Source organism: Antechinus flavipes, chromosome 2 (assembly GCF_016432865.1).
Source record: "Antechinus flavipes isolate AdamAnt ecotype Samford, QLD, Australia chromosome 2, AdamAnt_v2, whole genome shotgun sequence".
In the NCBI taxonomy this organism is placed as follows: domain Eukaryota; kingdom Metazoa; phylum Chordata; class Mammalia; order Dasyuromorphia; family Dasyuridae; genus Antechinus; species Antechinus flavipes.
The window spans coordinates 549,778,748-549,800,382 of NC_067399.1; the positions used below are offsets into that span (position 1 = coordinate 549,778,748).

Genomic DNA, 21,635 nt, shown 5'->3' on the forward strand with positions numbered 1-21,635 from the left:
TACTTCTTCCAAGCAACATAATTAAATTCTGAGAACAATGACCATCCATGTACAACACATATGAATACTCAACCAGAATATTCATTAACACTTTGTATCCTCAGACAAAGTAAAAACAAAATAGATTAATCAAAAAAGAAAAATAGTGAAACTACACTGTATGTCAGCCATATTAATCAATATTGCTTTAGACTATTTAAAATAATTAAATAGGATGAGGTTGAAATATTTCTATAATGTAGGAAATGATAATTTGGTAGGTTTAGAAAAATATGGAAAGACTTGGACTTGTGAAGGAAGATGTTACCCACTTTAAGAAAAACAGAGGACAAGTAAGCATAATATAGTTTTACTTAAATATATATGAATGTATAAGTGTGTATATATATGTATATGAATTTTATATATCTATGTATATGAATGTTAGATGTGTATTTATATGTAAATATATATAGATGTGTGTATCTGTCTCTATACACACACTTTATTGTAGTCTTCTTGAAGGGGGAGATGGTGGGGGAGAAAGAATAAACTAAAAAGTGCACAACAGAGAACAAAAGGAAACCTTCAAAGAAGCAAAGATGGAAAGCTCTGAACACAGTGTATATTGTTTATTATATAGGCTTTCTTGAATTGGGAATTTATTGCTTTACATTTTGAATCCTCCTTTATATCCTGATGTGAACATAGCAATTTTTTTCAATTTTATATTTAAGTTTTAAGTTAATTAATTTTTTAAAAAATAGAAGGAAAAAACCAATGTACATTTCTATAAGATTAATCTAGGTTCAGAATTCAGATTTCAATAGACATAATCTTAAAGATAGTGGGTACAAGTTTATTACTGCTCAGAACCTTAATTTAAATAAGATAAAAGGGAAGAGGAAACTCATAGCACAAAAGTATTACACAGTAAACAAACACAGTGACCACTTTAATAAATGACATAAGTACATCATCACCACTCTAAAAAAGCAGAATATGAATTCCTTAGCTGAGAGGACTCCTGATTATAGCTATTTAGAGTCTTGAGTAGGAGCCATCGCAAGGCAAATTTATATAAGACATCCCCAAATCCCTAATGTCCCTTTCTACTAAGGAGTTTTTATAGACTGAGAACAAAAAAGGCTCTACGCTAAGTATTCTCATTTGCTACCTGATTCTTGAGACAGATGGAGCATCCTCCCAGGTACAGGATGTTCCATCACAAGAGGCCCACCGAGAAGAATATTTGTTCATTTTTGTAAGGGGATTATGTTTACTCCAGGAATTGGCCAGGTCTGGGGTAAATACAGGCCTGCCATATAGGGTACTCATTAATTAAGGTACCAGAAGGGTGGCCAACTCTTCTTGTGGTCCCTGAGATTCTATCAGATAACTATGAGCATGTTCCAAAATTTTTAGCAAATAAATTTTCACAAAGGCATAGCCGAGACTCACTGGGATTTCTCACTAGGATTCTTTACAATATTGTAGTGAATGAAAGTCCAGCCTCAGAGTTAGGAGAAACTACTTTGAGTCCTATCTCTGACACATAGATTGTATGACTTTGGGAAAGATGTCTCTGAATGTCCCCATTGCCTGAGACTATATATCGCAGAACAAATGGTGATCTGCATGTGAAGAGGGAGTTTCCTTAGTCCAGAGCTCCCTATGCTTATGAATCACATTTACAAAAAAAAAAAAAAAAAAATTAGCATTACATCTCTTTTGCATTATAGATACGTGGAAATGGACTTCATTGTACTATCCTTTATCCATAAAAGTTCGAATTACAGAGCCCTCCCCTCCCCACTTATTGAGCTGAGAATAAGTAGAGTGTAAATCTTCCCTCTAAGTCACATGAGTAATAGCCTAATCAATAAAGCTTCTGAGCTATAATGAGCTGATGGGCAATGAAGCAAGTCTTAACCTTAGAGTGCTATGACTCAACCTCACCAGAACACAAGGATCTTTCCTCTGTATTTGTTCCTTTAAACCTATGAAGAGAGACTTCTTTTAAACAGTTATAGACTGGAAGACCTCAGGAAATGCAGATGTCACAGTGGCCCAAAGTAGACGATAAGTGGCTAATAGTGGAAGTGATCGTGGCTCTTGTGGCTCAAGCCATAATAAGCTGCCACAATAGTCACCACAAAGTGATATAGATACTGTCAGCTGGTACGGGGAAAGAAACACCCTAGTGGGGCCAATCTGTTGTAACTTGAAAAAGGTCCATGCTGGCTAGTCGTTGTGAGAGCAGGATGGCTAAGGAAGTGTTAAGCATTTTCTGAATTGTCCTTTCTAGATTTGTTTAATGTCCAGTTGTTTACATAGAAATGGGTTCCATAGTGCTGCAGATACTAAGTGAATAAACAGGCCAGGGGCTTAATGGAAAATGTGGCTCCAGTACATTGTCTTTCTCCAAAAATGGACAAGAAGACTGCTTCCTTTTCTTTTCTTCTTTTTATTTCTTTCTCATTTGGGGGGTAAGGATTAGTCTAAGTTGTCACTGACACACCATAAAACTTCTATTGTAGCAGGAGATCTGGAACGGTCAGATCCCACAACATGTTTGTCATGTGAAATCATGGCAAGAAATTCTTATTTCACAAAAATCAAGATTAGGTTGTTGAGGAAACACTTTTTAGACTAAAATCTTCTATTTCTGTATTTTAGGTTTCAATTTAAAATCAACTGATAGACTGGTTCCTGAATAGCTCCAAAAAAGAAGAGTTTTTGAATACTTTTTTTTTTTTTTTTTTTTTGCTTTTCCCTATGACCTCCAAACAAATAAATCTTGTCTTTTATGTGAGGGATGCAGTAAGGGGAGAATGGGGGAAGGAATGTTTTCTTTCTTTTTCTTTTCTCTTTCTTCTTCTTCTTCTTCTTCTTCTTCTTCTTCTTTTTCTTTCTTTCTTTCTTTCTTTCTTTCTTTCTTTCTTTCTTTCTTTCTTTCTTTCTTTCTTTCTTTCTTTCTTTCTTCCTTCCTTCCTTCCTTCCTTCCTTCCTTCCTTCCTTCCTTCCTTCCTTCCTTCCTTCCTTCCTTCCTTTCTTCTTCTTCTTCTTCTTCCTTCTTTCTTCTTCTTCTTCTTCTTCTTCTTCTTCTTCTTCTTCTTCTTCTTCTTCTTTCTTTTTCTTTCTTCTTTCTTCTTCTTTTTCTTCTTCTTCTTCTTCTTCTTCTTCTTCTTTCTTCTTCTTCTTCTTCCTTCTCTCTCTCTCTATCTCCCTATCTCTGTGTGTGTGTGTATATAACAAACAGCTTTGTCTTGATTCTCATATCTTTGACCTCTTCATGATCCCATTCCTAAAACACTACCATTGTGATAGGTGATTTAAAAATAGATTTCCAATTTGGGGACAATTACATTGAAATATAGAATAGTCTCTCCTGCTGAGATTAGCAACAAAAGCTTCTTAACTCATATTCTTCATGCTTTGCCCTCATTCAAGTTCTGTCTTTAAATCACTGACCCATAAGCCTAAGCACTTGGTTTTTGATTTTCCTTTCCGCTGTTATGTTGTAATAGAAAGTAGACATCAAGCAAGATAAAGTAGTGGCTGAAAACTCTGAAATTCACAGAGGTCCCTGACCAGTTTAACTTGCAGATCATTAGATTCCTACAACAGAAAATTTATCATCAATATAAATCTGGGCTCAAGGCCTGATCTTGAACTTGTAAAACCTGGCTTTATTTTATCATCAGCATTAACTGAGAGGGAAGTAGAATATATATTCTGCCCATTTGGCAGATAGGAAAACCAAAACAGAAATTTTGAGCAACATTATATAATTATATAGTAGCAGAATTATATTAGATTCCTCTTATAGTAGCATAATGAGATTAGAACTCAAGCTTCCTGTTTTCCAGAATTGTGCTCTTTCCACTGAATCTTGGATAACAATATTAAATCAATCAATTTTTTTACTGTTAGATCTACAAAGCATTGTCCTAGATACTACTGAGTACACAAAGAAATATAGATGCTCTTGTGTTTAGAGACTTCTAATCTTGATGGGGAGACAATATAACATATATACTCATGAAAAAATAATGAACAATATTTCAAGTGAATGATGTAGATAGTAGGAGCAGTTGGAATTTGGGTGAGGGAGAAGTTATTCTTCCTGCTCAAATGATGACAATTTCATCTTACAAGTTTATAACTTATTTTAAAATGTTATTTATTTAATATTTTCCCAGTTACATTTAAAACAATTTTACATTTCTGTTTACAAAGTATTAAAGAACTTATTGTATTAAAGAAATTAAAGAAATATAAGCTCCCAATAAAAGATTGAATGATATTCAAGCGCAAACATTTATTTAATGCCTGTACTAAACAGTACATTAGATACTAATGACATCAACATGCACTCAAAATTTAGTCCCTTTTTGTATTCTATGAAAATTGGGAATATGCCATGTGAGTTTGATGAGATTGCGATAGCAAGACCTAATTTGAAATAAATGTGACAAATTCACAATGGCCATTCTCTTTGCCAGAAGGAAAGTTTATTTAAGAGAAGATGTAATAGACAAAATAAAAGATAAAATAGACACCAGGAATGGCAAAAACTAAATAGAGTTGGGAGAGTATATTGTTAGAAAGGAAAGGAATTTGGAAGAATCCATTAAAGAAATATGCCGTGAGGCCTGAGTAAGTCTGACTGGCAGATTTGATCTATAGAGGAGTTTAGCAGACTAATCAAAGTTAGCTAGAGTAAGGAGAGAGACACCATTAAAGGCAAGGGACTATGAAGAGAGAGAGGAAGTATCTCATCATGAGCTTAGTCCTAAAGGGAATTTAGCAAAGATCTCAAGAGGGAGGGTCAGAGAGCTAGATAGAATATACCTGGTAGACTTGGTATATTGTATAGACTTGTCTCCATGTTAACAATATCCCAAAGTTGTTGCAAATGCTTTTAACGATGCTAACTAGATTGGAGACAGGATGAATCTATAAACAATAGACTCTGATTTCACATTGTTCTTTACAATTTGAGCTTCTTCCTGACAGAGGAAGACAGTTCACATCAAGTTGTTCAATGTGCAGATGCCCAGTTTATAGATTGGGAAAATAAGTCCTAGGAGAATCAAGTGCTGAGATCAAGGGGGAACTCAACAGTAATGACAAAACTGTGATCCTCTTCCTCCTCCTCCTCCTAATGGAAGTTCCCTTCCAAAGCCTAAGACCCTTCTTTTGGTTTCCCTAAGAAAGTTTCAACTTCTAGTCATCCTTTTAGAGTTGGAAAAAACCTCTGCAGCCAATTAAACCTTTCATTTTACAGATGAGAAAACTGACTCCCCAGAGTCTTATAGGGTTTCAATGTCAGAAGGGAAATTTAGATCCTCTGACAGGAAAACCAGCCAACATTCTCCATCTCTGTGGCATGATAATGAGCAATAGTTACGTGAAGCAGGTTTCCTGCTGAAACTTTTGGCATCTGAATTCTTTTAGTGGATCATTAGAATGTAAGCCCTTTGAGACCAGGGACTTTTACCTTTTCCTCTGTCCTTCAGGTACTCAGTATAGTTTAGTAGAACACAGCATTTGCTTAATAAATACTTATTGATTGATCCCCAATGCTTTCAGGTGTTTGGTTTGAAAACTAGTATACAGGATCCTTTCCCAAGATCTCTTTGAAGGGAGGGAAGAGATCAAGCATTTTTTAGGTATTTTACTATATGTGCCAGGCACTGTGTTCAGTGCTTTCCAAATATCTCATTTGATCCTCACAACAAAGCTTGGGGGTGGATGCTATTGTAATCCCCATTTTGTAGAGAGGAAACTGAGACAGACAGAGGTCAAGTGGCTTACCTAAGATCACACAGGCTGTAAGTATATAAGTTTTAAACTTAGATTTTTTTGACTTTGATAAAGGTGTTTTTTTTTCTCTTTCATATTTCTTTTAAAAATTCATATTTTCATTTGTTTATGTTTTTTCTCTTGGTAAGGCTGTTGGGATTAAGTGACTCAGGGTAAGTATGAAGTATCAGGCTGGATTTGAACTCAGGTCCTCTTGCCTCTAGGGCCAATGCTCTATCCACCATACCATCTACCTGCTCTTACTAATTACTTTTCAGTTAACAAATATTTATTTTCTCTCCCACTTTTCTCTTCCACATTACAAAAAATGACAATAATCTTGTAAAAATGAATAAATTCCCACATTTGGTATTTAAAAATATTATATCTCATTTTGTATTTTGAGCCTGATACCTCTTTGTCAAGAATTAGGTATAGTATTTCTCTAGAACTCTCGATTATTTGTTTGGTTTTAAATCTTTCAAAATTGTTTGTCTTTATGATATTATTTTTATTGAATGTTTTCCTGCTTCTACTCTCTTTACTCTATATCATAAAAGTCTTCTTAGGTTTCTCTGAAACACACCATTCATTACATTCACATACTATAATTTGTTCAGCCATCCCCCAGTTGATGGAGATCCTCTTAGTTTTCATTTTTTTTATCATCACAGGAAGAATTGCTACAAATATTTTTGTATGTGAGGGTTCTTTTTCCTCTTTATTTGATCTCCTTGGAGTCCAGACTCAGCAGGGATATCATTGGGTCATAGGCCATGCATACTTTTTTCTGTGCATTTGTTGAATGAGGTTAAAAGTATCAGGCTAACAGGGCTGTGAGAATATAAATAACTGATTATGTGAAAGGCTCTCAAAGTTCTCTATGTTTTAAATGTTGTAAAATAGAGTTGAATGAATATTTAACATTATAAAATCTCCTTATTTTGACTCACGGCCCCAGAAGTCAGATTGTATCCTTTGTAACTTGTGACCATGTAGAAGCTCAAAATATGTACTGATGTACATATAGCTGTGATTGCTATAAGATTTCTATCTTGAGTAAGTCCTCCTCCCCCATCACTCAGTTCTTCCTTTGTCTTCAGATATCACTGGGAGATTAATAACCCCTCTGCTATCCCTGGGGTCTCCATATGTTGCCTGCTCTCTAGAATGAAGCAGCTTGAGGAGGGAAGAGGGGAGGGGCAGGCCCACCCTTTCTTGTCTTTCTTCTCTTCCAAGCCCTCTGGACTGATTATAATTGTTTTCAATGAAACATGGATCTTTTCTGAAAGAGATTTCAGCACAGAAATCCCATCCCCTTAACTGTCCTTGGCTGCACATTCCCTCTACCTGCCACCTCCACAACAGCAGTCAAATAGCCTTCACTTTCAGAATTCAAATGAAAAGGAACCCAAGGACTTCCTCTGGCTGCCCAGTCTATTTTCCAATTGTTAGAGAAATATTTCCTTACATCAAGCCAAAATCTGCCCTTTGACAGCGTCTATGCAATTGTTCTTGGTTCTGCTTCCTTGCTACCATTCCTGACCTTCTCCGTTCCCCTGGTTAGAGCTGTCCTAAGTTCAACTTAGAAAAGTTGTTAAAACTTTAGAAAAGTTGTTAAAACTCCTAGTATGGGATGGGAAACAAGGAATGGATGCCTATGGTTAACTCCCCCATTCAGTATAAGCTCCTTGAGAGAAGGGATTGTTTCCCTCTTTGTATTTGCATGTGTAGTGGCTAGCACAGACCTAGCATGGAGTATAACTCAGTGATAGGTTGAAAAGTGGATAAGATTAAGGCAGCCATAGGGTACAGAAGATGAATAATATTGGATTCTGAGTACTCCTATTAGCTGAGTGACCCTGAACAAGTTACTTCACTCTTTCTCTATCTCAGTTTTTTTATCTGTAAAATGAAGATTATAAACAGAAGATTATAATGAAGAATATAAACAAGATTGTATCTTGCCTTACAGGGTGAAGATAAAATGAAATAATGTAAAGTGTTTGCAAACTTTAAAATAAGGTAAATTTGAATGATAGCTGTTATTCTTATTATAATTATGAAGTATTATTATTAAAAAAGAAGACAGTTTCCCGCAGGGGATTTAAGGGAAGAGAACTAAACTCCTTATAGAACATACCTGTTAAGTATCATTTTGACAAATGAATTTTGCATATCTGGAGTAACTCCTCTTACTCTTTCCATTGCTAATTGCATATTTCAGTCTTCTTTAGGTGCAGGCTTTGATGTTTCTAATCTCCTTTATTTTAATACTAAAAACTTACTCTCTTAAACATATATACTGCTTCTCAGGAGGCAAGTCCATTCTTGGCAAACAGTTCCCACAGCTTCTTCCGTGCACTTTGGGAATTTCCTTGCTCAGGCACTTGTTTCTCCTAAGACATGAGATGTAGGCACAGGGAGGGCCTTAAGCTTCTTTCATGTAGCCTTTCTTGCAAGCACGCCCATGTACACCCCATGGGGTGTCAGAGATTCACACTGGGAGGCTGCTGACCAAATGCTTTCATTTGCTGTAGAATCCAAAGCATGGGGGTCTAAAAGAGTCAGAGGTACTCTGGACACAGATAGAGAGGTTGTCACACATTTTATAAGGGAAGAAAACTAATTATATTCACACATTGCTTTAGTGATTTATATAGATTTCATGTTCTTAATGAAAACAATTTGAAATAAGTAGACTAAATATTGTCAGTCCCATTTTATAGATGAGGTGATGCTGAGTTTATGTTTTGACCAAGATCACATAGCTAGTAAATGATGGAGTCATACTCCATCTGGGTCTTCTAATTTTTTTATTCATTGATATTACATTATTATTCTATATATATCAAGCAGGGACTTGATCACCAGTAGGGCCAATTACAGCATCACTATACTCTGGTTTATTCAAGAGGATGTTATAAATGAGTAGAAATCTACATTAGTTGGGGTTCCCATGCCAATGAAATCCCAAACCAGTGTCTGATATATTGATGTGTGTGTGTGTGTGTGTGTGTGTGTGTGTGTGTGTGAGACACTGTAAGAGGGTCTGAGGATTCAAAGCATGATAATTTCTAAGATCTTTGTTTCTAAATTTGAAAGAGAATGGTAAGGCTATTCCCTTTTAAAAAAGAGGAATAGCAACTTATTTCAGTTTCCTAGCTCTGTTTGCAATTTCTAATGACTTTGCAAATTGTCTTTCAACCTCTCCCCAATCCCCTACCTAACAATCAGCCTCTAGGCCTGGAAAAGATGGCTAGGAATTATCCTTGGTAATTAAATCTTAGTCTTTAAGAAATGGATATTTAAAAAATGCTTCCTGCAGATTTTTTCATTGTTGTTTGTTTCTGTTCAGGCTCATAAAAGACTAAGTTCATTATGGTTTTGCTGCATTTCTGAGAAAAAAAAAATTATTGAGATCAGTGATTGGCTTTATTTCGACAAAAGTTCTTCCTTCAAATAACAGCTGCAATGATGGCTCTGGTTCAGAAAGGAGCTGATCTTGAATTCTGCCATGGAGCTCCAAGTCTGTTGTTGTTCAGTCACGTCTGATTCTTTGTGACTCCATTTTTTGATTTCTTGGCAAAGATCCTAGAGTGGTCTGCCAGTTCCTTCTCCGGTTCATTTTACACATGAGAAACTGAGGCAAACAAGGTTAAATAGCTTGTTCAGGCTCACAAAGCTAGTAAGTGTTGAAAGCCAGCTAGATTTGAACTCAAGAAGATGAGGCCTTAGACCCTGTTTCCTATTCACTGCACCACCTAGTCCAAAGTCTAGGAACATTCAAAAGGCTTTCTTGTCCGAATGACAGCTTCAAGGACCAAAGAGCTAGAGAATTCTGGGAAGAAAAAATTTTATTCTCTGTATCAACACTATTTACTTTTCCCTAGGTTTATATGCTTGGCCTTCTCAGGAATAGCTAACAATTACTGAGCTCATTGCCCTTCAAAACTGTCAGTTTGGGAAGTGTTCCCATTAGGTCTAGGATAAGGCAGAGGAAGGATATGCTGTTGCTAGATGGGATCTCAAACTCTAGATCTAAGCATCCTAGATTTTGGGTTTGAAAGATCCCCTAAGTATATCTAGTCTGATATCTGACATCCAGACAATATTTAGTCCAATTCAGACCTGAACAGGAATCCTCTCTACAAGATCCCAAATGGCACTTTACCTCTGTGTAAAGGTCTCTAACAACCTGAGGCAGCCCATTTTATGTTAGGACATCATTCATTATTAGGAAGGCTCCCTTTATATTGAGGAAATTGCTTCTTTTCATCTTCTTCCCACTGTTCCTACTTCAGCCCTCAGGGCTCAAGCAAAACAAATCTGGTCTTTCTCCAAATAATTCTAATAAGTCAGTAGTAAAAATATCAAGAAGCTGGGATTTCATCAGCATGAGAAAGTCCCTTTATCCCATTCTAACTCTTCTATAACTTACTATGGAGCCTTAGAGTTGTTTGAAGCTCAAAGAGGTTCCTTTTCCCTCTTTATTAAGCACCTATTCTGTACAAGGTAGCATGATAGCTTCTGGGTTAATTTTTCTAAAATCAAATTGTTCCTCCCAGGGACCAGATTCTGCTCTTGGAACACAACGTGTCTATAGAGAAGTAAAGACCAAGTTTATGTAGAAGGGATAATCGGGGGAAACCCTGATTAATTTACTAAATTCAATGGGCTGAATGTGCTCACTAACCCTTTGCTGAGGAATGTGTTCTTTCATAGGTGTACATAGTGAATGAACTTTGGTTCAAAATAACTGGAGCTGGATTGAAAATGTTTGTTCATTGATTGTAAAGGAGGATAGATTCTTGCTGAGAAACCACTGATCTCTTTGTGGTCTTCAATAGCAAAATACTTTTTGGTTGATGTTCCAGTCCAGTAGACAAATTAAGGGTTCTCTGCTATCTATACACACAAAAAATGTAATGTACTTTTTCAGGGATGAAAAGAAAGCATTTACAATGGGGATGACAGAGAATTATGGAAGATCTTATAGAAAATGGCACCTATGCTAATTTAAGACTGGAAGTGGGGAGCTATTGATTGTCAGTCATAGGTAAGGAGGGATAGCATTTCAAGCATAAGGGATGGCCTACGCAAAGGCCTATTAGTTGGATTTGTAGATGAAATATGCAACTATGCCATTTGGGCTAGAACATGGAGCATGTATGTGAGAGTTTCATAATTTAAGTCCAGAAAAGTACACTGGTACCACATTGTGAAGGACTTTAAAAGCCCAACCCAGAAGATGTATTTTACCTTTATGTCACTGGGGATTATTCATAACTTTTTAGTGGGGACTTCATGATCAGACCTCTATTTTAGGATCATCAACTTAGCAGCTGTGTGGAGAGTGAAGTGGAAAGAAGAGAGAATTTAGAAGCTATTGCAATGATGTTGGTGAAAAAGTAACAAGGGCTTGAACTATAATATCAACTAAGTTGTTACAGAAAAAAGGGACAGATGGGACAGGTACGGAAAAAAGAATAGAGAAGCCTTAGCCACGCGGTGGATGTAGAGATTAAGGGAAAAGGAATAGTCATACATGATGCAGAAGTTGCACCAAAGGTGACTAGAAGATGAGAGATTATACCTTCAGAAAAACTAGATGAATTAGGAGATGGGGGTCATTTCAGTATGTTTGTGTGAATTCATCTAGTGGTGCTCAAGTGACTCAAAAGGAGAAAGAGAGATGTGGCAACTCTGGACTAAGAGTTGATAAAGCACAAGCAGTAGTTGGACAAGGAAACGGTAGTCAGGGTTTAGTGGAAAAGATAAGTCCTATTTTAAATCTGCTCAGTTTTAGATGCCTATGGGAGATCCAGGTAAAGCATCTAGCAGTCATTTAAATATGCAGGCATGGCATTCAGGAGAGAGTATATTTGTAGATTGGGGTGTCACTGGTTTAGAGACAATATTTGTGCCCATGGGAGATGATGAAAGGGGGAGAAAGGAGAAATGAGACAAGAGCAGAAGGTTCAGGAATATCCCTGCATTTAAGGAGAGGATCCTGCAAAGGATATTGAGGAAGAGCATTCAGACAGGAACAAAAACAGGAACAAGTATAAAGGAGGGCAGGGTATGATCCATAGTGTCAACTGCAACAGGGGTGTCAAGAATGGGGACCAAGAAAGGGCCATTGGTGACTGTGGGGAGGAACCTTAAGTGGTGGAGTCAGAAGTCAGATTGCAAGGGATTGAGAAAGCAAATGCCAAGTGAGGAAATAGAAGCAATGATTGTAGAAAGCTTCTTCTCTGACTCTTAACTGTGAAAAGGAGCAAAGAAAGAAACAAGATAGGTAGAGTTAAATGAAGGGTTTTTAAGTATGAAGCAGACCTTAGCATATCTGTAGATAACAGGGAAGGAATTGGTAATTAAGGAAAGAATGAAGATTAGAGAGAAAGAGTGGTTGATTGATGGGACAAGGTCTTGGACAGGGGTGTGTGGGAGGTGATATGATTAAGGGCCTGAGTGAAGAGATTGACATTAGCAGGGAGAAGCGCTACTTCTTATTCAAAGATTGGAGAAAAAAAAAAAAGCTCAAAATAAATGGCCTTTATTTTTAAGTAACCAATGAACAATTTATTAAATCATTCAATAAATGTTTGTGTGCCCAGAACTGTGTTAAGGATGCCCACTGTATGCTAGGTGTTATGCTAGGCACTAGGAATTCAAGTAGAAAGAATGAGATAATCCCTGCTTATATTTTGATAGGGAAAATAAATACTTGTTAAGAATATATGCTGCAAAAATGTATAGTTAATAAATATACATATACAGAAAAATACTTAAATACAAAGTAGTTTGGGAAGGGGAGGACAGCAGGTTAGCAGTTGGGGATGATGAAAGACTTCATGCAGAAAATGGGACATGAGTGGACTCTGAGGCAGGAATAAGAAAGGGGAGCATTGAGAACATAGAGGACAGCCAGAGCCAAGGCCCACGAGTAGATCAAGGTCACAAGTGGAGAAAAAACAGAAGGCCAATTGTCCTTATGGTCTTTATTTTCTTGGCAAAGTAGAAGAAAAAGAAAAGAAACCAACTATAGTTGGTTTGAGAAGGAAACAGATGGTTTTGAACAGTCATTGAGGGAAGTGAGGTAAAGTCCATTAGGAAATAATAAAATAATTGCCTTGTAGCAATTGCTCAGCAGAAGTGGTAGACCAGGAGTACATGGTGCATGTTGGAGATTTTAATGATGCAAAAAAAATCAAAGGAGGATTGAGATGGAGGCTGAAATGGAAAGATAAGAGGATGTGGTAGAATAGTTATAGGTGATGGTGAGAGCAATGGAAGGACCATCCCTGTGTTTACCTGAGATAGTGGATCTTTTTGATATTCCCACTATACAAAAGCAGTTCTATCCCATGCTCCCACTGGTAAGGGAAGATTGAGTTAAGATGGGATGTCTTTCTCAGGCCCTGTTCTGGTGGTCACACAGCTAAGAAGGATTAGGGGCAGGAACTGAATTCAGGTCTTCTTGACTCCAGGTTTGTACTCTATCTACTGGGCCATTCTCTCTGTTTATATACCTTTCCCAAACTCCAACTTGAGTCTTCCCTTCTCCAGACTAAATATTGCTAATTCCTTTACCCTTGTTGTATGATTTCAGATACTCTCAAGTCACTGCCTATTGTGTTCCTGCTTGTCTGTGTCCTATCTGAAATGTGCTGTTTAGATCTTAGAATTCTCCAAATGACCAGGGCATTCCTGTTGGGGCCTAATTCTGCCCTCTGCACATAGAACATAGAATTTTCTTTTTTATATTTCAACCATTTAAATAACTGAAGAGAGCTTTCATATTTCTCCTTGGTCTTTTCTTCTCTGGAATCATTAATTCAGTTTCTTATCTTTAAGACTGATATTTGAGTCAAGAATGCCTGATGAGATAATCTATGAGGTTTTTCAAGTGTAATAATTAGATGAGTGAATCATAGTATTATCCAGGTGGAGGAGTCCTCTTAGAGGTCATTTAATACAATCCCCTCATTGCATAGATGATGAGATTGTGGGCCCAGAGGAATGACTAGCTCAGAATCATAGGGATAGCAAGAGGCTGAGGTAGTATCTGAATCTAGGGCCTCTGACTCCCCAGAAGTACAACCTTCTCTTTTTTTTTTCTTGTAGAGAAATTGAAGTGAAAAAGAAAAAAAATGAAGCCATGTTTACTTGACACTCTACCTCCAACCTAATTTTCTACCCTTACTTCATATTACTCCCCTTCATGTACTCTTTTGTTCCAAGCAAATTGGATTAATGGATCATCCTGAAATGTTCTCTTGCAGTGTATTAAAAGAGAATGACATTTAATATTGGTTTTTCTAATTAAAATTAAAATTTTTTGAAGTATTTTTTTTACATCATTGCTACTTCCCAATAAATTTTGTCCAATTCCTTAGGTAGAACTAATTTAGCAAAGCAAACTAGCATATTGACCACATCTGAAAATGTATGCCTCATTTTACAGCTCTCTGCTAGGAGATAGTAGGTATGCCATTGTATCCTCTGAAATCATAATTGATTTCCACATTTATCAGAAGTCTGAAATCTGTTTATATTGTTTTCCTTCATATATTATATTCATGCACATTTTTCTCCTGATTCTGCTTATTCTGCTTCACATAGGTTCATAAGTCTTCTTGATTTCTCTCTTCATATTTTTATTTCTTATGGTATAATAATATTTTATTTATATTAATGTTGCTACACCATATTCAGTAAATTGATGGACAGGTTCTTTGCTGACACAAAAAATGCTGATATAATAATTTTGTATATACAGGCATTTTCACTCCATCTTTACCCTCCTTGAATTTTAAGTCTACTTATGTTATCATTGTATCAAAGTATGCATACAGCTTCTTGGCTTTTAGTTATAGTTCTAAATTGGTTGTACCACTTCAGAACTATAGCAACAATGCTTGTAATTCCCTTACACACACACACACACACACACACACACACACACACACACACACATCTCCTTTAATATTGGTTATTTAAATTTTTTGGCTTTTTTGTTAGTTTGATGGATATTGGGTAAACCTTTGGAATTGTAAATTCCTAGAATATCCCCAAAGAGGAAAAATGGCAATAAAGCCCAAAGAGATAGGTCTTGTTTGTTGTTTCTGAGTTTTCCTGAACCCATAGTCGAGGCAGGGCTATCCAGATTGCCCAGAAAACCAGTGGCACTTGTACTTCACAAGTCTCTAAGACAAATTAAGATATCGACTTTTAGGAGGGTCAGTTATTGACACCTCAGTGCAAAATTTATCTCACATCTCACTTTCTGGATTTTTTTTTTTAAGAGAGGGAAGAATAGTATCAACTTTAGCATCTCCTTAGCAAGAATCAGTTAAAATAAGAAACTAACAGATGGGATGATTCTACCCCACCTTTTTTTGGCATCCTAGGTGAGCTCTTCTTCCAGCCCAATCCTCATTGCTTCCTCACACAGTGATTTCCTCCCTAGCACTGGTTTTGGAGAGTCCTGCTACTCTCACTCCACTGAATGGAATGGAAAGCAATCTTTATTTCACTTGCATGTTCTAAGTACTGAATGGCTAATTATGGCTTCTGTTGTGAGTGCTAAGGCAGCAACTTTATATTGGATGATTATAAGTATTTGGCTTATCTGGAATGATCTACGCACATGAAAGGTAAAAATTTACTGGTTGAAATGGAACATTTAGGCAAAGGATACTACTTGTAATAGATGTTTAAGAAATAGGTGTTTGTAGAATTGAATTGAAGGTGTTGATTTGGGTAATATTTTTATTCAATTTGTGATTAATTCATTAATTGTTCTCATTGTGTCTATGATCTGTTATCTATGCTGACTTATGTGTTGCATCCCAAACACACATTCCCTAGAAGTCATTCTGCATAGCACTTGCTAGTCATATTAATCATGAATTCCTCTGGTTAGATTTGCAGCCTCATGAGAGGGGGGATAGCAGAACGAGGAGGAGTGAGAGTGGGACATCGGATCATCGAAATCAATGGACAAAGTGTTGTGGCCACAGCCCATGAGAAGATAGTTCAAGCTTTGTCTAACTCAGTAGGAGAGGTAAGAGTGTTCTATTATTTTCTTTCATTATCAAAGTCTGAATTGCAGCCTGTGAACTTTATATTAGCATTGTCTGAGGAACATGAAAAATTTGGGGAATAAATGGTTCCAGGTTATATATAGGATTAAATTGCTGTGCATTCCTGAGTCTTTTCCAGAAGGGCTTTGCTTTTCCCAAGATGAATTTCATTTAGTATTTCACCTCAGAGACTTATTAGAACCACTGCTTGATCTGATTATTTCTGTTAAGGGTTTTTCTCATTGCACCCAGGCTGAACTTATGCTATTTAGAAGGCAAGATTGTTTCAATCAGACTGAGCAGTATTAACAGTTTCTCAGAGATAATGAATACATTTACCATAGGAGTGCAGGATTATATAATACTGACTAGACCATTGCATTATAACTTTATTTCATCTGAATGGACAAAATGTTATTTCTATTGACACTCGGGACAAAAGACCCGTGTCATATATGCTGTTGCCAAGGATGGAGTTGTCCTTAAATGTTTTTAGGATCGGATTCAGACTCAAGTAGGATCTAGGAGTCCTTTATTAGGAGCTAACAAAAAGGCCTTTCTAAATTCTAAGCCACTTAGACAAACTTTAGTTTTTAGGAAGAAATGGGTTTAGGTAAGATTTTTCTCATTCTGTTCAGCCTGCAGGCTGGCATGAAGCCCAAACCCATCTTATTTGCCCCTCACTGTGGACATCTGGAGCATTTTCTACTTGCAGACTTAACCTCCTTCCCCTTTCCATTCTGGCTTCTGACTCAGCTGCTGTGATACAGCATTAGAGCTCCTGACAGGTAGCATTTTTTGTTGCCTTAAAAAAGAAAAAAAACAAACAAAAAAAAAATCCCTGAGTTCTTCATATTCAGCATTCCATTGAAACACTAAGTCAGATACCTCTGGGATGAGAGGCGAGGAAGGGTTGTTGGCAGTTACTGGCAGTGTCATTTCAAGTAAGGAAGGAGAAAAAGGGTAAGATGTCATTAAGCCTCCTTTTACAAATGGTTTCAAAAAGGAAACAATCTGATTTTCCTAAGTGGAATCGTTGACATGTCAGCCCCCTTTGGAGTGATCAACCTCACAGAGATGAAGAAATCAATTGAGTAGCATAGGACTGAGAGCTATGAAAAATGTTTAAGAGTTTTTAGTCCTGAGATGAATTGATATTCAAAGGGGTGAGAACGCAGACTGATGGGTTTTATAATCCTTTCATCTTGTGGTATTTCTCAGGCTTGACTGGGGATGGTTGGGGAGATTAAAGTGTCTGTCTCTATTTTTCATCATTCCTAAGCATGTTTAAAAATTAGTGACTGATAAACACGACTTGAGGTTTTGATGAGCCCTGTGGGTGAATGGATGTGCAAGGGAAAAAGATTACTGGGCTGATGGAGAAGCTAAAATCAAGGATGATCCTATCAAAATATTCCTTATTGCAGTGTGCCAATTTGAAAAGTATGTTTTGCTAACTATGATTTATTTGTTCATATATCTGTCAGAACTGGTTAGATCAGTTGCTCTAGCATGATGTGTAAAGCGCCAATGCTTTGGCTTCAATCCAGTTAGAGAAAAATTCAAGTTCAAGGCCACAAGCTATACTCTTATCCTGGTCAGCCATCTTGCAAATGTGGTATTAGCTATAAGGGGAAAAGGAGAGAGGTGTTGGGCAGCTTAGCAAAGTCAATTGCAGATTCTGGAAAAAAAAAAACAATTGCTCAGTGTGCTTTTTATGATGAGTCAATAACCCCTTCATATATTAAAGCTGATAAAATATATTAAAATATGCATGTGAAATATTGTATACTTTTACAATCATTTATTTTTTATTTTAACATTCATAATCCCAATAAAATATAACTTTTAAATTGTAAGGACCTTAATATATGTGTGTATGTGTTTATATATTTGTATATATACACACTACATTTATATTGGGAATATGAAGATGAAGAAAATAAGCATATGGAATAGACTATGTAGGATCTATGACCTAATTTTATTGTTCATTAAACTAGTCCCAGGATTTCAAAGGGAAGAAAAGCTTTTGGAGGCCTCTATTTTACCTGTGACTAAGAAGGATCCCTAACCAATGCCCCTTTAATTTGGAAGCAAAATAATCCACTATAATCCTTCAAATACTTAAAGACAGTGATCACACTGCTCTTGTCCCCCAGATTTTCTCTTCTCTGAGTTAAATATTTCCTATTCCTTTCATTGATCCTTATTTTACAGTCCCAGGGCTCTTTAATGAGCTAGAAGGCTTTCTCTGGACATAGTCCCGCTTGTCAATTCCTTCCTAAAACTAGGCTACTCAGCACTATATACACTTCTCCAAATATGGTCTAATCAGGGAAGGGTAGAGTAAGCTTATCTCTTCCCTTATTCCAGACTTATGCTTCTTATAATGAAGCCTAAGAATTGAATTAGTTTTTTTGTTGTCATGTCAAACTATTGACTCATATTAATATTGGATCTTGCAGTCCACTAAATATGTGTTTGACAGTGTTTGGAGTTTTGCTATACAGTGTATAGCAGCAACTGTAAATTGACTATTTTTAACTTTTAAATAATTTCTCCAATGTGCATCAATTCTTTCCTTGTTCCCCTGAATTTTCAAGTAGCATTCCTAGAGCCACATCTTGAATTTTTTTTTTTTTTTGGTCTACTTGGGTTCAGTATGTGTTGAATTACTTGGAGTTTTAGGAAACTTTTGGTCTGAACTTATGTGTTTGGCTTCTCAGCCATTTTGTAAGGCAAGTAGCTGACCTGTGTAGCCTTTAAGTTGGGATCAAAAAGAGAGCTTCTGACATTTTCTAATCAGATATTTCCTTGGCCAAAAGTCTATTCTCCAGAATGGAAAGAAATGATTTCCTATAACAGTTATTGTAAGAATAGAAATGGCTATAATTCACATATCCCTCCTTCGTGTTGCCATCTTAACTTCATGGATGGATTTTTCTTCATTTATAATCTTGGAATTTACCCTAGAACATTAAGCTGCCATGTCCTTTTAGGTCTTTTGGCTAGGTGTGAGAGAAGATGAATTTGAGGGTCATGCTATAACACTGATATAACTGGTCCTTCAAATTCCCAGAGTATTCCCTATACTTATATGAGGAAAATGCCAGGTGGTTTCAATTTGGCACAATATGCATTTAAATGTTCTTCAACATTTTAATTGTCCATGTGGGGGGTTTTTGTTTGTTTTGTTTGTTTAATTTGTTCTCCTTTCTGCTTTATGTAGTAAATCACTAAATTTCTTCTAAAGGCTTTTTAAGTCTTTTGTTGCCCAGAAACTCACTCCAGAGCACTTAATAGCAGAAATTATAGGAAGGTACAATTAGCTCTAGGTTGCTCTGCTCCTTCTCAAGCCAGATAAATCTTTGTTGTTGCTTTTCTCTTTGACCATCTGAAGAGGGATAGAATCCTCTTCTGTGTAAAAAGTCATTGCTGTTTTAGCAGCCAATCAACTTAAAATTTATCTTTCCTGGATTTTGTGTTCTTTTTAATTGAGGTGTGATGCAGTTAGATTGTCACTTTGGAATTTCTCATTTACAAACTCAAGAGAATCAGTAAGCCACATGAAGCTGTTCTGCTTTATCCCCAATATATTTATTCATCTTGGAATCCCTACATATCTTTTACTTCCCTAAAATGTGTTCCATTCTTTGTTATCTTCCCTTTAATCTCACTACACTTTTCATGATACATAAAACAATGATGGATGAGTTTCCAGTTTGATGACTTGTATATAGAAATTACAGCTACAGAACTGTTTATAGATGACATCTTTGTGATTACAAAAGGACCCCCATTAGCTGACATTTATTCTTAGTTATCAATATACAAGAGACAAAGGAATGCATGACTATTGTATTACAAATAATTTGTATTAAAAAAGGAAATCATAACTAATATTAAAAATGCTATTAATGAAATGACCTTGAAAAAGATGGTAATCGAATAACTGTAATTAATTACATAAATAACAGCAATCAAATAACCAATTTCTTTCTTTCAAGCAAAAAGCCTTGTCTTCTTCACCACCCCATATTAAACTCAGCTTGCATCTCTTTTCTACTCACAAAACATTTGATTCATCTTTTATTCATCAAAGATGATAATTCCTTTTTCTGGCAAGCCAAAATATGGATTTTGATTATTGATAGTAATCCTGTGTAAAAGTCTTCCTTTTAATTTTTATCTTATTCAGTGTATTTACACTGTTCTAGGCACTGAGGGATATACAAATGATGAATAAGAAAATTCTTGTCCTTGTAGTGCTTATAATTACTAAGAAGGAGAATTAAATACATACTATCTCATTTTTGGTATCATAGTTAAATGGCAAGACCTATAATAGAAGCACAAAATAACTAGTTTAGGAAAAGACAAAAAGACATCTGTAAGAGACAGATGTATGGATGCTGTATGGAAAATCATCCTAACAAGAAAGAGTTCTCCAAAAATGGAATGGAATATCTTGGGTGGCTAGTGGGTTTTCCCCTCACTGAAATAAAAGCTGGATATCCAATTGTTAGATATGTCATAGATATGCTTTGATATGGGTTGAAATAGATGGCTCCTTTTGATTCTAAGATTCTGTGAAAAAACCAGTTTTAGAGAAGCAGAGACTAGTCCAAAGAGTGGGAACCTGGAACAAAGGATGAAGGTATACTACAATATATAGTTATAGATATAGATAGATAGACAGATAGACATAGATACGTTAAACAGGTGAAGAAGAAAAAGTTGAGGGAAAGCATACGTTAGAAGACCTTCATCTTCTCAGCAAAGTAGGAGGTAAGTTCATCTATTGGTTGAACATAAAATTCTAGGTAGGTCAGTGAAGAAGTGAAGATAGTAAGGAGGAAAACCTGGGATCAGGACCAAGATGAAGAACAAGGTGAATAGAAATGAAGGTGTAGAAGACAGAACAGAGTTTGAAATCTTCATAGTAGAGTAGTCCTGCATGATGATGAGGTAATAGATTATAGCCTTGATAAAAGGGTAAGGTGTTGGAAGTTTTTGATGTAGAGGATAGGAAGATGGATGTGGAGAAACTGTCATTCATAGGATTGAGTATAAGGATTATCAGAATATCAAAGTCTAAGAATGAGGTCAAGGAAAAGTATCATGAAAAATTGGATGGTGTTCAGTCATTGAAAAAAAGTGAGAGATACCTGGAGTTGGGAAAGCAATGAGATATACGGAGGAGAGGAGACAGAAAAGTTGATGTGAAGTATCACTGGGAAAAAAGAAATGAGCTGCTCATTCATGCTGGCTCTCAATGGGGAGATTGATAACTTTAGAGAGGGCTGCCAAAAAAAGTGAAAGACTAGAAAAATTTGTGAACAATAAAAAATGAGGCACATAGTAGATTGTAAAGGCCTAAATTTTTGGGCAGAAGATAGGTAGAACCCAGTGAGGGTGTAAAGATGTTGAATGAGATATCTGGGAGAATGACTTCCAGCAAAAAGGACGAAAGAAAGAGACTAAAATACATCTTGTGAATATTAGAGACCATGAACCTCCTCTCACTTCCCCCTAAATTTCTGTCTGATGGTTCTTTTCATATGAAAATACCATGAGAAAATTTTTTAGGAATAAAGTGGCAACCTAGAAGATGAAAACAACCTGTTTCCTCTATTTTTTGTGTGTTCAATATGGCATTTTTCTTACTGAGTTAAGATTTAGAAGAGCATAATTACTCTCTCTTTGAGTCGATAACTCCAAGAATAAACAAGCCCATTCTTTGCTAGTTTG

At 36.2% G+C, this 21,635-nt stretch overlaps 1 protein-coding gene across 6 annotated transcripts in view; it reads left to right on the top strand.

The window, feature by feature from the left end:
* Positions 1 to 21,635, top strand: part of APBA2 (amyloid beta precursor protein binding family A member 2) — a 357,128-nt gene that overhangs the window by 333,424 nt on the left and 2,069 nt on the right. For all 6 annotated transcript variants that reach the window (XM_051980953.1, XM_051980958.1, XM_051980957.1 and 3 more), the window contains one exon: positions 15,722 to 15,862. In XM_051980953.1, coding sequence (XP_051836913.1) covers positions 15,722 to 15,862 — 141 coding nt within the window. The remainder of the gene's footprint in view (positions 1 to 15,721; positions 15,863 to 21,635) is intronic.